Genomic DNA, 14,297 nt, shown 5'->3' on the forward strand with positions numbered 1-14,297 from the left:
CTGACTGGTACTGTATAAATATGAATATTTATAAATATATATACGCTGACTGCTCAAGCGGCACAACTTCCGGTTTCTAATTTTCCTAAATAAAATGTTTCACTGCGTTCAGACCACATAATAGGGAAACACTATGTAATTATACAGATACATACTGTATATAATGGGATGTATTATGGACAGTATATGGATAGAATACAGTGAGGGAAAAAAGTATTTGATCCCCTGCTGATTTTGTACGTTTGCCCACTGACAAAGAAATGATCAGTCTATCATTTTAATGGTAGGTTTATTTGAACAGTGAGAGACAGAATAACAACAAAATAATCCAGAAAAACGCATGTCAAAAATGTTATAAATTGATTTGAATTTTAATGAGGGAAATAAGCACACTCTTAAAGGGAGTGCTCCTGATCTCAGCTTGTTACCTGTATAAAAGACACCTGTCCACAGAAGCAATCAATCAATCAGATTCCAAACTCTCCACCATGGCCAAGACCAAAAAGCTCTCCAAGGATGTCAGGGACAAGATTGTAGACCTACACAAGGCTTTGAATGGGCTACAAGACCATCGCCAAGCAGCTTGGTGAGAAGGTGACAACAGTTGGTGCGATTATTCGCAAATGGAAGAAACACAAAATAACTGTCAATCTCCCTCTGCCTGGGGCTCCATGCAAGATCTCACCTCGTGGAGTTGCAATGATCATTAGAACGGTGAGGAATCAGCCCAGAACTACACGGGAGGATCTTGTCAATGATCTCAAGGCAGCTGGGACCATAGTCACCAAGAAAACAATTGGTAACACACTACGCTGTGAAGGACTGAAATCCTGCAGCGCCCGCAAGGTCCCCCTGCTCAAGAAAGCACATATACAGGCCCGTCTGAAGTTTGCCAATGAACATCTGAATGATTCAGAGGAGAACTGGGTGAAATTGTGGTCAGATGAGACCTAAATCGAGCTCTTTGGCATCAACTCAACTCGCCGGAATGCTGCCTATGACCCCAAGAACACCATCCCCACCGTCAAACATGGAGGTGGAAACATTATGCTTTGGGGCTGTTTTTCTGCTAAGGGGCCAAATCTTGGGTGAGAACCTCCTTCCCTCAGCCAGGGCATTGAAAATGGGTCGTGGATGGGTATTCCAACATGACAATGACCCAAAACACATGGCCAAGGCAACAAAGGAGTGGCTCAAGAAGAGCATTAAGGTCCTGGAGTGGCCTAGCCAGTCTCCAGACCTTAATCCCATAGAAAATCTGTGGAGGGAGCTGAAGATTTGAGTTGCCAAACGTCAGCCTCGAAACCTTAATGACTTGGAGAAGATCTGCAAAGAGGAGCGGGACAAAATCCCTCCTGAGATGTGTGCAAACCTGGTGGCGAACTACAAGAAACGTCTGACCTCTGTGATTGGCAACAAGGGTTTTGCCACCAAGTACTAAGTCATGTTTTGCAGAGGGGTCAAATACTTATTTCCCTCATTAAAATGCAAATCAAGTCATAACATTTTTGACATGCGTTTTTCTGGATTTTTTCGTTGTTATTCTGTCTCTCACTGTTCAAATAAACCTACCATTAAAATGATAGACTGATCATGTCTTTGTCAGTGGGCAAACTTACAAAATCAGCAGGGGATCAAATACTTTTTTCCCTCACTGTATGTAGTACATCTGTAGAATATGTAGGATAGAATAGTATATGTACAGCAATAGTTAAATAGGATAGGCCTTGACTAGAATACAGTGCATTATAGATATATTATATATATACAGTGCATTATAGATACATTATATATATACAGTGCATTATAGATACATTATATATATACAGTGCATTATAGATACATTATATATATACAGTGCATTATAGATACATTATATATATATACAGTGCATTATAGATACATTATATATATACAGTGCATTATAGATACATTTTATATATAGACCCCTATTTATTTTTTAGCATTTTGTGAAACAAGTTATTTTGGACTGACCACAACACTTTCACCCAGTTCTCCTCTGAATCATTCAGATGTTCATTGGCAAACTTCAGACGGGCCTGTATATGTGCTTTCCTGAGCAGGGGGACCTTGCGGGTGCTGCAGGATTTCAGTCCTTCACGGCGTAGTGTGTTACCAATTGTTTTCTTGGTGACTATGGTCCCAGCTGCCTTGAGATCATTGACAAGATCCTCCCGTGTAGTTCTTGGCTGATTCCTCACCGTTCTCATGATCATTGCAACTCCACGAGGTGAGATCTTGCAAGGAGCCCCAGGCCGAGGGAGATTGACAGTTATTTTGTGTTTCTTCCATTTGCGAATAATCGCACCAACTGTTGTCACCTTCTCACCAAGCTGCTTGGCGATGGTCTTGTAGCCCATTCCAGCCTTGTGTAGTTCTACAATCTTGTCCCTGACATCATTGGAGAGCTCTTTGATCTTGGCCATGGTGGAGAGTTTGGAATCTGATTGATTGATTGCTTCTGTGGACAGGTGTCTTTTATACAGGTAACAAGCTGAGATTAGGAGCACTCCCTTTAAGAGTGTGCTCCTAATCTCAGCTCGTTATCTGTATAAAAGACACCTGGGAGCCAGAAATCTTTCTGATTGAGAGGAGGTCAAATACTTATTTCCCTCATTGAAATGCAAATCAATTTATAACATTTTTGACATGCCATTTTCTTGATTTTTTTGTTGTTATTCTGTCTCTCACTGTTGAAATAAACCTACCATTAAAATGATAGACTGATCATGTCTTTGTCAGTGGGCAAACGTACAAAATCAGCAGGGGATCAAATACTTTTTTCCCTCACTGTAGATAGTTTGAGTTTATGTATTGATATGTAGGCTACGTGTCAGCTTCCTGCCTCCTGTTTGTCTCCGGGCCTCTAGAGGTCATCTGTGTTCCCCTCTGCCTTAGTTCTTCCTCGTGTGTCCTTATTAGCTTGATCCAGGTCACCTGTGCCTTGTTTCACCTAGAGTATTTTAGCTGTGTTTTTTCCCCTGTTCCTCACTTGGTTTTTGAGTCCTGGCTATGTGTCTCCTGCTTTGTCCCACCGTGTCTTTCCAAGTAAGCTTTTCTAAGTTATCTTTAGTTTGTTTTTCTCCCTCGTGGAGTGATTTTGTTTTGCCTCCTGTTTTGTTACTCTACCTCTGTTAATATACCTCTTTCTGAGAAGAACTTTTGTTGGACTATTTTTGAAGTGCAAAGAACCTTTTTGTTACATTAAATCTACTTACCTGGAGTATTGCCTTGGGTGTTTCATTTGGGTCCAACTATACCTCCTCCGTGGCTAAGGGGTAGAACCCCCAGCTCCCCACATCTGAGACCGGAGTTCTAGCCCAGCTTGTGACAGAAAAACCAAGTCAATCATGGACCCAGAAACACTCAGTTCCCAGGACCTGCTGGCGGTGATCACTCGACATGAGGCATCTTTCCAGCGCCATGAAGCCGTTCTCAGCCGACAAGAAGAGCTGATGGCTAGTCATTCTCAACTCCTGGCCGAAATGATGAGTTCCCTCCACCAGCTCTTTGAACGCCTCCCTGGTCCTCTCCCTTCCTCCAGGTCACCCCCCAGTGACGACAGGCCTTCTCCAGTGGCGGAGCCCCGACTACCACCTCCCAAGCCCTTTTCTGGGGATCCAAGCTCTTGCCAGGGTTTCCTCACCCAATGCTCCCTCACCTTCGAGCTCCAACCCTCAAGTTTTCCCACAGACCGTTCCAAGATTGCCTACATCATTACCCTTCTTTCAGACAAGGCGCTCGCCTGGGCCTCTGCGGTGTGGCAGTCCCAGGAGGCCTGTTGTGACTCCTACGCTGCATTTGTAGAAGAGTTCAAGCGGGTGTTCGATCATCCTGTCAGTGGGCGGGAGGCTTCCAGCGCCTACTGTCTCTCCGTCAGGGTCCCCAAAGCACGGCAGATTTTGCCATTGAATTCCGGACCATAGCAGCAAGGAGCGGATGGAATGATGAAGCGCTGAGGGTCTGTTTTCAGGGAGGGTTATCTGAGCCCCCTTCAAGATGAGTTAGCCACCCGAGAACCAGCTGGAGATCTCGAGTCCCTCATAGCCTTGGCCATCCGCCTGGACAATCGTCTAAGAGAGCGGAGAACGGCTCGCCGCCAGGTGTCTCAGTCCCAGGTTCCTCTGAGCAGCTCTGTTTCTCCTGTTTGGACTCCGTCATTCAGAGCTTCCCCGGCTCCTGAACTGCTCCAGGATTCCCCGGAGAGCATGCAGTTAGGCCGTTCCAGGCTTTCTCCCAACGAAAGGGAACGTCGCATGAGGGAGCGTCGGTGCCTCTACTGCGGGGTTGCCGGCCACTTCCGCTCCACTTGCCCCGAGCTTTCGGGAAACGCCTGTCCCCGCCCAGCTACAGGAGGGTTGTGATGGGGAAAATTAGAGCTCCTCCTACTAACGCTGTCCTAGCTATTCCAGCCACTCTGTCCTGGGAGGGCCACCAGCATCGGGTCCAGGCTATGATCGATTCCGGTGCCGCAGGTGATTTCATGGATGTAACCTTGGCTAAGGAACTCAAGATCCCTACCCAATTACTTCCTCAACCCCAGGCAGTTACAGCCTTAGATGGCAGACCTCTGGAACCAGGAAAGGTTACTGAGGCGACTCAGTCCCTGCGACTTACTATCTCTCAACACCAGCAGGAGGAGACCTTCTATCTCATTGACTCTCCCGAGTATCCTATTATCCTGGGTCACCCTTGGCTATGCAGATATAATCCCCAGATCGACTGGCCTACTGGCACCATTCTAAACTGGGGTTCCACTTGCCAACTCACCTGCATGCTTCAGAGGCCCTCAGCCCCTAGTACCCAGTTGCAAGAGTCTGTTGACGTCTCCCGAGTCCCCAGTGTTTACCATCGGTTCAAGGCAGTGTTCAGCAAGGCCCTGGCTACTTCCTTACCGCCTCATCGCACGTATGACTGTGCCATTGATCTACTCCCTGGTTGCTGCCCTCCTAGAGGTCGGATCTTTTCCTTATCCTCCCCCGAGCAAGCAGCTATGGACACCTACATTAAGGAGTCCTTGGCAGCCGGCCTCATCTGTGCCTCTACTTCCCCAGCTGGGGCGGGCTTCTTTTTTGTTGAAAAGAAAGACGGGGGTCTTAGGCCTTGTGTTGATTACCGGGGACTCAACAAGATCACGGTTCGGAATCGATACCCCCTTCCTCTCATGGCCACTGCTTTTGAGCTGCTTCAAGGGGCTTCCATTTTTACTAAACTGGATCTCCGCAATGCTTACCATCTCGTGCGGATCCGGCAAGGGGACGAATGGAAGACGGCGTTCAACACGCCCACGGGGCACTATGAATATCGGGTGATGCCGTTCGGGCTCACCAATGCCCCCCGCAGTATTCCAAGCCCTGATTAATGATGTTCTCCGGGATATGCTTAATCTGTTCGTCTTCGTGTACCTGGACGATATCCTCATCTTCTCGAGGTCACTGAAGGAGCATGAGGGGCATGTTAGCAGGGTTCTCCAGAGGCTCCTTGACAATCACCTCTACGTTAAACCTGAGAAGTGTGAGTTTCATGTTTCTCAGACTCAGTTTCTCGGGTTTATTGTCACTCCCGGCCACCTAGAGATGGATCCCAAGAAGGTCAAAGCGGTCCACAGCTGGCCCACACCTGCCACGGTCAAGGAGGTTCAACGGTTCATTGGCTTTTCTAACTTCTATCGGAAGTTCATTAAGAATTTCAGCTCTGTGGTAGCCCCTTTGACGACGCTTACCAAGGGAGGAGGGACCAAGATTCACTGGGGTCCGGAAGCAGCAGGGGCCTTCAAGGATCTCAAGCGCCGCTTCACTTCTGCTCCGATTCTGGTGATCCCTGACCCAGAAAGACCTTTCGTGGTGGAGGTGGACGCCTCAGAGGTGGGGGTGGGAGCCGTCCTGTCACAGAGGGGTGAGGATGGGAGATTACACCCCTTGTGCCTTCATGTCTCGCCGCCTGTCTGAGGCCGAGCGCAACTACCACGTGGGGGATCGAGAGTTGCTTGCGGTTAAGCTGGCCTTGGAAGAGTGGCGCCATTGGCTTGAGGGGGCTCAGCATCCTTTCCAGGTTCTCACAGACCACAAGAACCTGGAATATCTCCAACAGGCTAAGCGGATGAACCCTCGGCAAGCACGATGGTCCCTTTTCTTTAATCGATTCCAGTTCCTCCTGTCTTACCGACCTGGCACCAAGAACGTCAAGCCGGATGCCCTGTCTCGAGCCTATTCTCCCGAGGTACAAGAGAAGCCCTTGGCATCGATTATTCCGAGGTCTAGGATCGTCGCACCTCTTCAGTGGGAACTTGAAAGAGGGGTACGAGAGGCCCTTGTCCATGAGCCCGATCCAGGCGGTGGTCCTGCCGGTCGCCTGTACGTTCCTCTCTCTGTTCGGGCCCGCGTCTTGCAGTGGGGTCATGAGTCGCCCTTGACATGCCATCCAGGCAGTGCTCGCACACTGGAATTCCTCCGATGGCGGTTTTGGTGGCCGTCCATCAAGAAGGACGTGCAGGTCTATGTTGAGGCCTGCCCTGTGTGCAACCAGGGAAAGTCGACACGCCAGCGACCCCAGGGACTGCTCCATCCCTTACCTGTTCCTCGAAGGCCATGGTCACACCTTTCTCTGGACTTTGTTACGGGACTTCCTCCATCCCAGGGCAACACCGTCATCCTAGTGGTGGTAGACCGGTTCTCTAAGGCTGCCCGGTTTATTCCCCTGCCCAAGCTGCCCTCGGCTAAGGAGACTGCTGAGCTCCTCATGAACCATGTCTTCCGGATATTTGGTATTCCCCTGGACGTGGTCTCCGACCGAGGTCCCCAATTCTCGTCCCGGTTTTGGGGGGCCTTCTGCAGGCTTATTGGGGCCACAGCCAGCCTATCGTCGGGGTTCCATCCAGAGTCTAATGGCCAAACGGAACGGATTAATCAGGATCTGGAGACCATCCTGCGGTGTATGGCGGCCAGTAATCCCACGTCTTGGGCCACCTATATCATTTGGGCTGAATATGCCCACAACACCCTCCAGTCCTCAGCCACCGGATTGTCCCCCTTCGAATGCCAGTTCGGTTACACACCTCCATTATTTCCAGAGGAAGAGGCGCAAGTTGGTGTTCCCTCGGCCCAGCGCTTTGTCCAACGCTGTAGGCGGACCTGGAAGAAGGCCAGGCGTACCCTCCTTCGGACCTCCCAGAGATACCAAGGTCAGGCTAATCGCCGCCGCCGGACGGCCCCTAGTTTCCGAGCTGGTCAGAGAGTTTGGTTGGCCACTAAGAACCTGCCCCTCCGGGTCGAATCCAAGAAGCTTTCCCAGAAATACATCGGCCCTTTCCGCATAGCAAGAAAGGTTAACCCTGTTTCGTATCGTTTGGTTCTCCCTCGCTCCCTTAGAATTAACCCCACTTTCCATGTTTCACTACTTAAACCTGTCTTGTCTTCTCCCTTTGCCCCCCCACGCAGACCCCCCGCCACCTCCCAGGATCATTGACGGCCAGCCAGCCTACACAGTCCGCCGGATACTGGACTCCCGGAGGGTCCAGAACTCTCTGCAGTATCTGGTGGACTGGGAGGGCTACGGGCCAGAGGAGCGCTCCTGGGTTCCAGCCAAGGACATCCTGGACCCAGGTTTGATCCGAGAGTTTCGCACCCTGAGGCCAGGGTGTTCTGGAAGGAACGTCAGGAGTCGTTCCTAGAGGAGGGGGTCCTGTCAGCTTCCTGCCTCCTGTTTGTCTCCGGGCCTCTAGAGGTCATCTGTGTTCCCCTCTGCCTTAGTTCTTCCTCGTGTGTCCTTATTAGCTTGATCCAGGTCACCTGTGCCTTGTTTCACCTAGAGTATTTTAGCTGTGTTTTTTCCCCTGTTCCTCACTTGGTTTTTGAGTCCTGGCTATGTGTCTCCTGCTTTGTCCCACCGTGTCTTTCCAAGTAAGCTTTTCTAAGTTATCTTTAGTTTGTTTTTCTCCCCTCGTGGAGTGATTTTGTTTTGCCTCCTGTTTTGTTACTCTACCTCTGTTAATATACCTCTTTCTGAGAAGAACTTTTGTTGGACTATTTTTGAAGTGCAAAGAACCTTTTTGTTACATTAAATCTACTTACCTGGAGTATTGCCTTGGGTGTTTCATTTGGGTCCAACTATACCTCCTCCGTGGCTAAGGGGTAGAACCCCCAGCTCCCCACATCTGAGACCGGAGTTCTAGCCCAGCTTGTGACACTACGTGTGCCTTTTGTCATTTTATATTTATTTATATCGTTTTGTCCATGAGCTGTTGTCTATTAATGTTCTGTATTATGTCATGTTTCATGTTTTGTGTGGACCCCAGGAAGAGTAGCTGCTGCTTTTGCAACATTTAATGGGGATCCTAATAAAATACAAAATACCACTCCTCAGTAAAAGGCACATGACAGCCCACTTGGAGTTTGCCAAAAAGGACTCTCAGACCATGAGAAACAAGATTCTCTGGTCTGATGAAACCAAGATTGAACTCTGGCCTGAATGGCAAGTGTCACGTCTGGAGGAAACCTGGCACCATCCCTACGGTGAAGCATGGTGGTGGCAGCATCATACTGTGCTAATGTGCATCTATAGGTACAGTGCGGCCATATTTAAATGCAGTAACAATCTTTTCTCAAAACCATTAAAAACTGATGTAATTTAAATGTTTTACATTTTAGTCATTTAGCAGATGCTCTTATCCAGAACGACTTACAGTTAGTGAGTGCATACATTTTTCATTATGAGTCTTAATATAAAATCTGGAGTGAATCTGATGTATGGTTCATGAAGAAAAGATGATTACCAAATTCAGTGTGGTTCATCTTAAGGACGTCCCTGATAGCGATGACAAGTTTCAAATTGATAGGCCACTGTGGAGTGGATTTACAGTGGTTTAAATGGACATGTAAAAGCCGTTTTTTGATTTGTCACTAACTCAAGCCATCTTTTGAGCAATCCCTTAGCTTTTCTCAAACTTTGTTGATTACATTCCAAATTTGGTGTAATTTGGTCCTATGGTTCATGATTTAAAAAAAAAATTGTGCATATTTTATGTGCTAATATTCATCTACTGGTATAGTGTGGCCGTCTTTGAATGAGTCAACGTTATTTTCTCAACCGGTATTTTCTCCAAAGATAACATTTGTTGTGAATCTGACTTTTAGTCCACGAGAAGAAGATTTTGTATTATTATTTTAAGCATAAGAATGATATAGTCAAAAAAGTGAATTGTTTAATGGGATACTTCAGGATTTTGGCAATGATGCCCTATATCTACTTCAGATGAACTCATGGATACCATTTGTATGTCTCTGTGTCCAGTATGAAGGAAGTTAGAAGTAGATTTGCAAGGCAATGCTAACTAGCATTAGTGCAATGACTGGAAGTCTATGGGTATATGTTTATATTTTTTATATTTATTTTAATATTTTAGTTTATTTTAGCTCTTATCCAGAGCGACTTCCAGGAGCAATTAGGGTTAATCGCCTTGCTTAAGGGCACATCGACAGATTTTTCACCTAGTCGGCTCGGGGATTAGAACCAGCGACCTTTCGGTTACTAGCACAACACTCTTACCCACTAAGCTACCTGCCGCCCTGCGGTATCTGCTAGCATGTTAGCAGGTCTATGGATATCTGTCAAACTGCACACAGAGACAGAACTCTTTCCACCCTTTGTGGAAAGGGTTCTATATGGAACCCAGGATGGTTCTACCTGAAACCAAAAAGGGTTCTTCAAAGGGTTCTTCTATTGGGACATTCGAATAACTCTTTCAGGTTCTAGACAGCACCTTTGTTTCCAATAGTGTATTCTTGAGTTATTTGTCAAGAAAAAAAGAAAAAAAATAATACAGAGAATAACAATAAAGCTTCGCTATCAACCCCTAATATTAATCTGCAGAGCGTTTTAATTAGAAACTTTTCTTCATTGAGGTGCGTTAAAAGGAGGGGATTATATAACTGAAATTTAGTCAACTGTGTGATGGTGAGTAATTTACATTGGAATGGAAAATATGCCTATTTGAAATGGTACACTTATTTTGCTCACAGCCATTTGCTTGTGCAAAAATGTCGCCCTCAGAATGAAACTCATGTTCTCCTATGGTTGTTCTAATGTTCTCCTAACGACGTTCTACTGTGGTTCCACAGCCCAGAGGTCGGCCCACCAGCTTCCCACTGTAGAGCGCCAGGACGTGGAGCGCTGCTCGGTTCTAGGGGGACAGCAGATGATACTGACCGGACAGAACCTCACCTCTGATTCCAAGGTGGTGTTCACAGAAAAGACACCTGGTGAGGACTTTACAATCAATCAATCAATCAAATATATTTATGAAGCCCTTTTTACGTCAACAGTTGTGCTTTACAGTAACCTTGCCTACACTCCTAAGAGCAAACATAAAGGCAAAAGTAATTGTATCTAATAATGGCATACTGTACACTACCTTTAGTAATGTTTGGCTTCATGGTAGTAAATTATAGAAATGGGCTAAGCCTCTTGAGTCTTTTCTTCATACAACAGTTAGTATCCTTGGGTTGTGTGAGACGGAACGTAGCGTGAGGCAGCTTGATGTACAAGTACACTCCCTGGACAGGACGCTATAGTCTATCGCAGGGCCTTACCACCAACTACGGTTGAATGCCGGGAAACGGGTTACCGAGATTTCCCGCCCAAACCCACTCCCTTTTCCCGGGATAAATAACTGCGAGAAAACAGTAAATTATAATAAATTATTTATATGAACAGCATGACGTGAAATGGAACTGTTAAGTTATATGAGATGTCTAAATCGGGCTTCTCTAGGGCTTCGCTCTGCTATCTGCATGATCAATCATCAACGCTCAGGGTGTGGACAGACAGCGCATCTCAGTACGGAGAGCAGTTCACAAAGCATGTATCATCTCATCATGATAACTTTTTTTCTTGTGACAGGAAGGCCTACATTTGCTGCAGCATAGTCTATGCTACAGTAATATAAAGTCCGAATTAGCGTCTAATGTACCCATCTCCATCTGGCTTTCAGGGGCCACCTTATTTTGTAGTTGACTTTTTTACAGTTGACTGTGGTATTTTGGACACAGTAATTGCAGAATAACTGCGGTGTTATACTGCACGCTAACTGCAGTTACACTGAAAAATTACTGCAGTGAAAAAAACAGTGTTATTTTGGACGCAATATTTGCAACATACTGCAGTTATACTGCACTCTTAACTGCAGTTATACTACAGTGTACTGCAGTTATACTGCACTCTAACTGCAGTTATACCACAGTGTACTGCAGTTATACTACAGTGTACTGCAGTTATACTGCACTCTTAACTGCAGTTATACTACAGTGTACTGCAGTTATACTGCACTCTTAACTGCAATCTTTGTTTGTAAGGGGATAATCCATTTCATATAGATGTCCTAGAGTACCCCTTTCAGGTAATACATTCAATGCAGTATTAGCCATTTATCTAATGAATGATGGGTTATTCATAAGTGTATAGCCTCTGTCTCTTGTGCAATATGCACCTGTGCACTGCTGGCCTTAAAAAACGGTCCTTAGCTCTTAGAGTCCCACGAAAAGCTAGACTAGAATGTATTATTATTATAAATTTTTTCTAGCTTGCTGGAATTTTTTTGTGTGCATTTCTTATAGCCCACTAGACTATTCGAAAAGGGATGCAAGCCTTTGTTTGCTGAATGTTAAATACAGCAGCCAATAGAACTTACCCGGAGAAGAGAGAATGCGTGATGACGGTAGGCTATACATTTACATTTACGTCATTTAGCAGACGCTCTTATCCAGAGCGACTTACAAATTGGTGCATTCACCTTATAGCCAGTGGGGTAGAAGGATTACTTTATCCTATCCCAGGTATTCCTTAAAGAGGTGGGGTTTCAAATGTCTCCGGAAGGTGGTGAGTGACTCCGCTGTTCTGGCGTCGTGAGGGAGCTTGTTCCACCATTGGGGTGCCAGAGCAGCGAACAGTTTTGACTGGGCTGAGCGGGATCTGTGCTTCCGCAGAGGTAGGGGAGCCAGCAGGCCAGAGGTGGATGAACGCAATGCCCTCGTTTGGGTGTAGGGACTGATCAGAGCCTGAAGGTACGGAGGTGCCGTTCCCCTCACAGCTCCGTAGGCAAGCACCATGGTCTTGTAGCAGATGCGAGCTTTAACTGGAAGCCAGTGGAGTGTGCGGAGGAGCGGGGTGATGTGAGAGAACTTGGGAAGGTTGAACACCAGACGGCTGCGGCATTCTGGATGAGTTGTAGGGGTTTAATGGCACAGGCAGGGAGCCCAGCCAACAGCGAGTTGCAGTAATCCAGACGGGAGATGACAAGTGCCTGGATTAGGACCTGTGCCGCTTCCTGTTTAAGGCAGGGTCGTACTCTCCGAATGTTGTAGAGCATGAACCTACAGGATCGGGTCACCACCTTGATGTTAGCGGAGAACGACAGGGTGTTGTCCAGGGTCACGCCAAGGCTCTTCGCACTCTGGGAGGAGGACACAACGGAGTTGTCAACCGTGATGGCGAGATCATGGAACGGGCAGTCCTTCCCCGGGAGGAAGAGCAGCTCCGTCTTGCCAAGGTTCAGCTTGAGGTGGTGATCCGTCATCCACACTGATATGTCTGCCAGACATGCAGAGATGCGATTTGCCACCAGGTTATCAGAAGGGGGAAAGGAGAAGATTAGTTGTGTGTCGTCTGCGTAGCAATGATAGGAGAGGCCATGTGAGGATATGACAGAGCCAAGTGACTTGGTGTATAGCGAGAATAGGAGAGGGCCTAGAACTGAGCCCTGGGGGACACCAGTGGTGAGAGCACGTGGTGCGGAGACAGCTTCTCGCCACGCCACTTGGTAGGAGCGACCGGTCAGGTAGGACGCAATGCAAGAGTGAGCCGCGCCGGAGATGCCCAGCTCGGAGAGGGTGGAGAGGAGGATCTGATGGTTCACAGTATCAAAGGCAGAGGAGGACAAGAGCAGAGGAGAGATAGTTAGCTTTAGCAGTGCAGAGAGCCTCCGTGACACAGAGAAGAGCAGTCTCAGTTGAATGACCAGTCTTGAAACCTGACTGGTTTGGATCAAGAAGGTCATTCTGAGAGAGATAGCAAGAGAGTTGGCTAAAGACGGCACGCTCAAGAGTTTTGGAGAGAAAAGAAAGAAGGGATACTGGTCTGTAGTTGTTGACATCAGAGGGATCGAGTGTTGGTTTTTTGAGAAGGGGTGCAACTCTCGCTCTCTTGAAGACGGAAGGGACGTAGCCAGCGGTCAAGGATGAGTTGATCAGCGAGGTGAGGTAAGGGAGAAGGTCACCGGAGATGGTCTGGAGAAGAGAGGAGGGGATAGGGTCAAGCGGGCAGGTTGTTGGGCGGCCGGCCATCACAAGTCGCAAGATTTTATCTGGAGAGAGAGGGGAGAAGAAGTCAAAGCATAGGGTAGGGCAGTGTGAGCAGGACCAGCAGTGTCATTAGACTTAACAAACGAGGATCGGATGTCATCAACCTTCTATTCAAAATGGTTGACGAAGTCATCCACAGAGAGGGAGGAGGGGGAGGGGGAGGAGGATTCAGCAGGGAGGAGAAGGTGGCAAAGAGCTTCCTAGGGTTAGAGGCAGATGCTTGGAATTTAGAGTGTTAGAAAATGGCCTTAGCAGCAGAAACAGATGAAGAAAATGTAGAGAGGAGGGAGTGAAAAGATGCCAGGTCCGCAGGGAGTCTAGTTTTCCTCCATTTCCGCTCAGCTGCCCGGAGCCCTGTTCTGTGAGCTCGCAATGAGTCATCAAGCCACGGAGCTGGAGGGGAGGACCGAGCCGGCCGGGAGGATAGGGGACATAGAGAGTCAAAGGATGCAGAAAGGGAGGAGAGGAGGGTTGAGGAGGCAGAATCAGGAGATTGGAGGGAGAAGGATTGAGCAGAGGGAAGAGATGATAGGATGGAAGAGGAGAGAGTAGCGGGAGAGAGAGAGCGAAGGTTGCGACGGCACATTACCATCTGAGTAGGGGCAGAGTGAGTAGTGTTGGAGGAGAGCGAGAGAGGAAAGGATACAAAGTAGTGGTCAGAGACATGGAGGGGAGTTGCAGTGAGATTAGTAGAAGAACAGCATCTAGTAAATATGAGGTCAAGCGTATTGCCTGCCTTGTGAGTAGGGGGGGACGGTGAGAGGGTGAGGTCAAAAGAGGAGAGGAGTGGAAAGAAGGAGGCAGAGAGAAATGAGTCAAAGGTAGACATAGGGAGGTTGAAGTCCCCCAGAACTGTGAGGGGTGAGCCATCTTCAGGAAAGGAACTTATCAAGGCGTCAAGCTCATTGATGAACTCTCCAAGGG

At 47.6% G+C, this 14,297-nt stretch overlaps 1 protein-coding gene across 2 annotated transcripts in view; it reads left to right on the forward strand.

Annotated features, from left to right (window-relative positions):
• Positions 1-14,297, forward strand: part of LOC121577963 (nuclear factor of activated T-cells, cytoplasmic 2) — a 44,323-nt gene that overhangs the window by 15,473 nt on the left and 14,553 nt on the right. For both annotated transcript variants that reach the window (XM_041891969.2, XM_041891970.2), the window contains exon 6: positions 10,137-10,277. In XM_041891969.2, coding sequence (XP_041747903.1) covers positions 10,137-10,277 — 141 coding nt within the window. The remainder of the gene's footprint in view (positions 1-10,136; positions 10,278-14,297) is intronic.

The sequence above is a fragment of the Coregonus clupeaformis genome, chromosome 12 (genome assembly GCF_020615455.1).
Source record: "Coregonus clupeaformis isolate EN_2021a chromosome 12, ASM2061545v1, whole genome shotgun sequence".
NCBI classification, from domain to species: domain Eukaryota; kingdom Metazoa; phylum Chordata; class Actinopteri; order Salmoniformes; family Salmonidae; genus Coregonus; species Coregonus clupeaformis.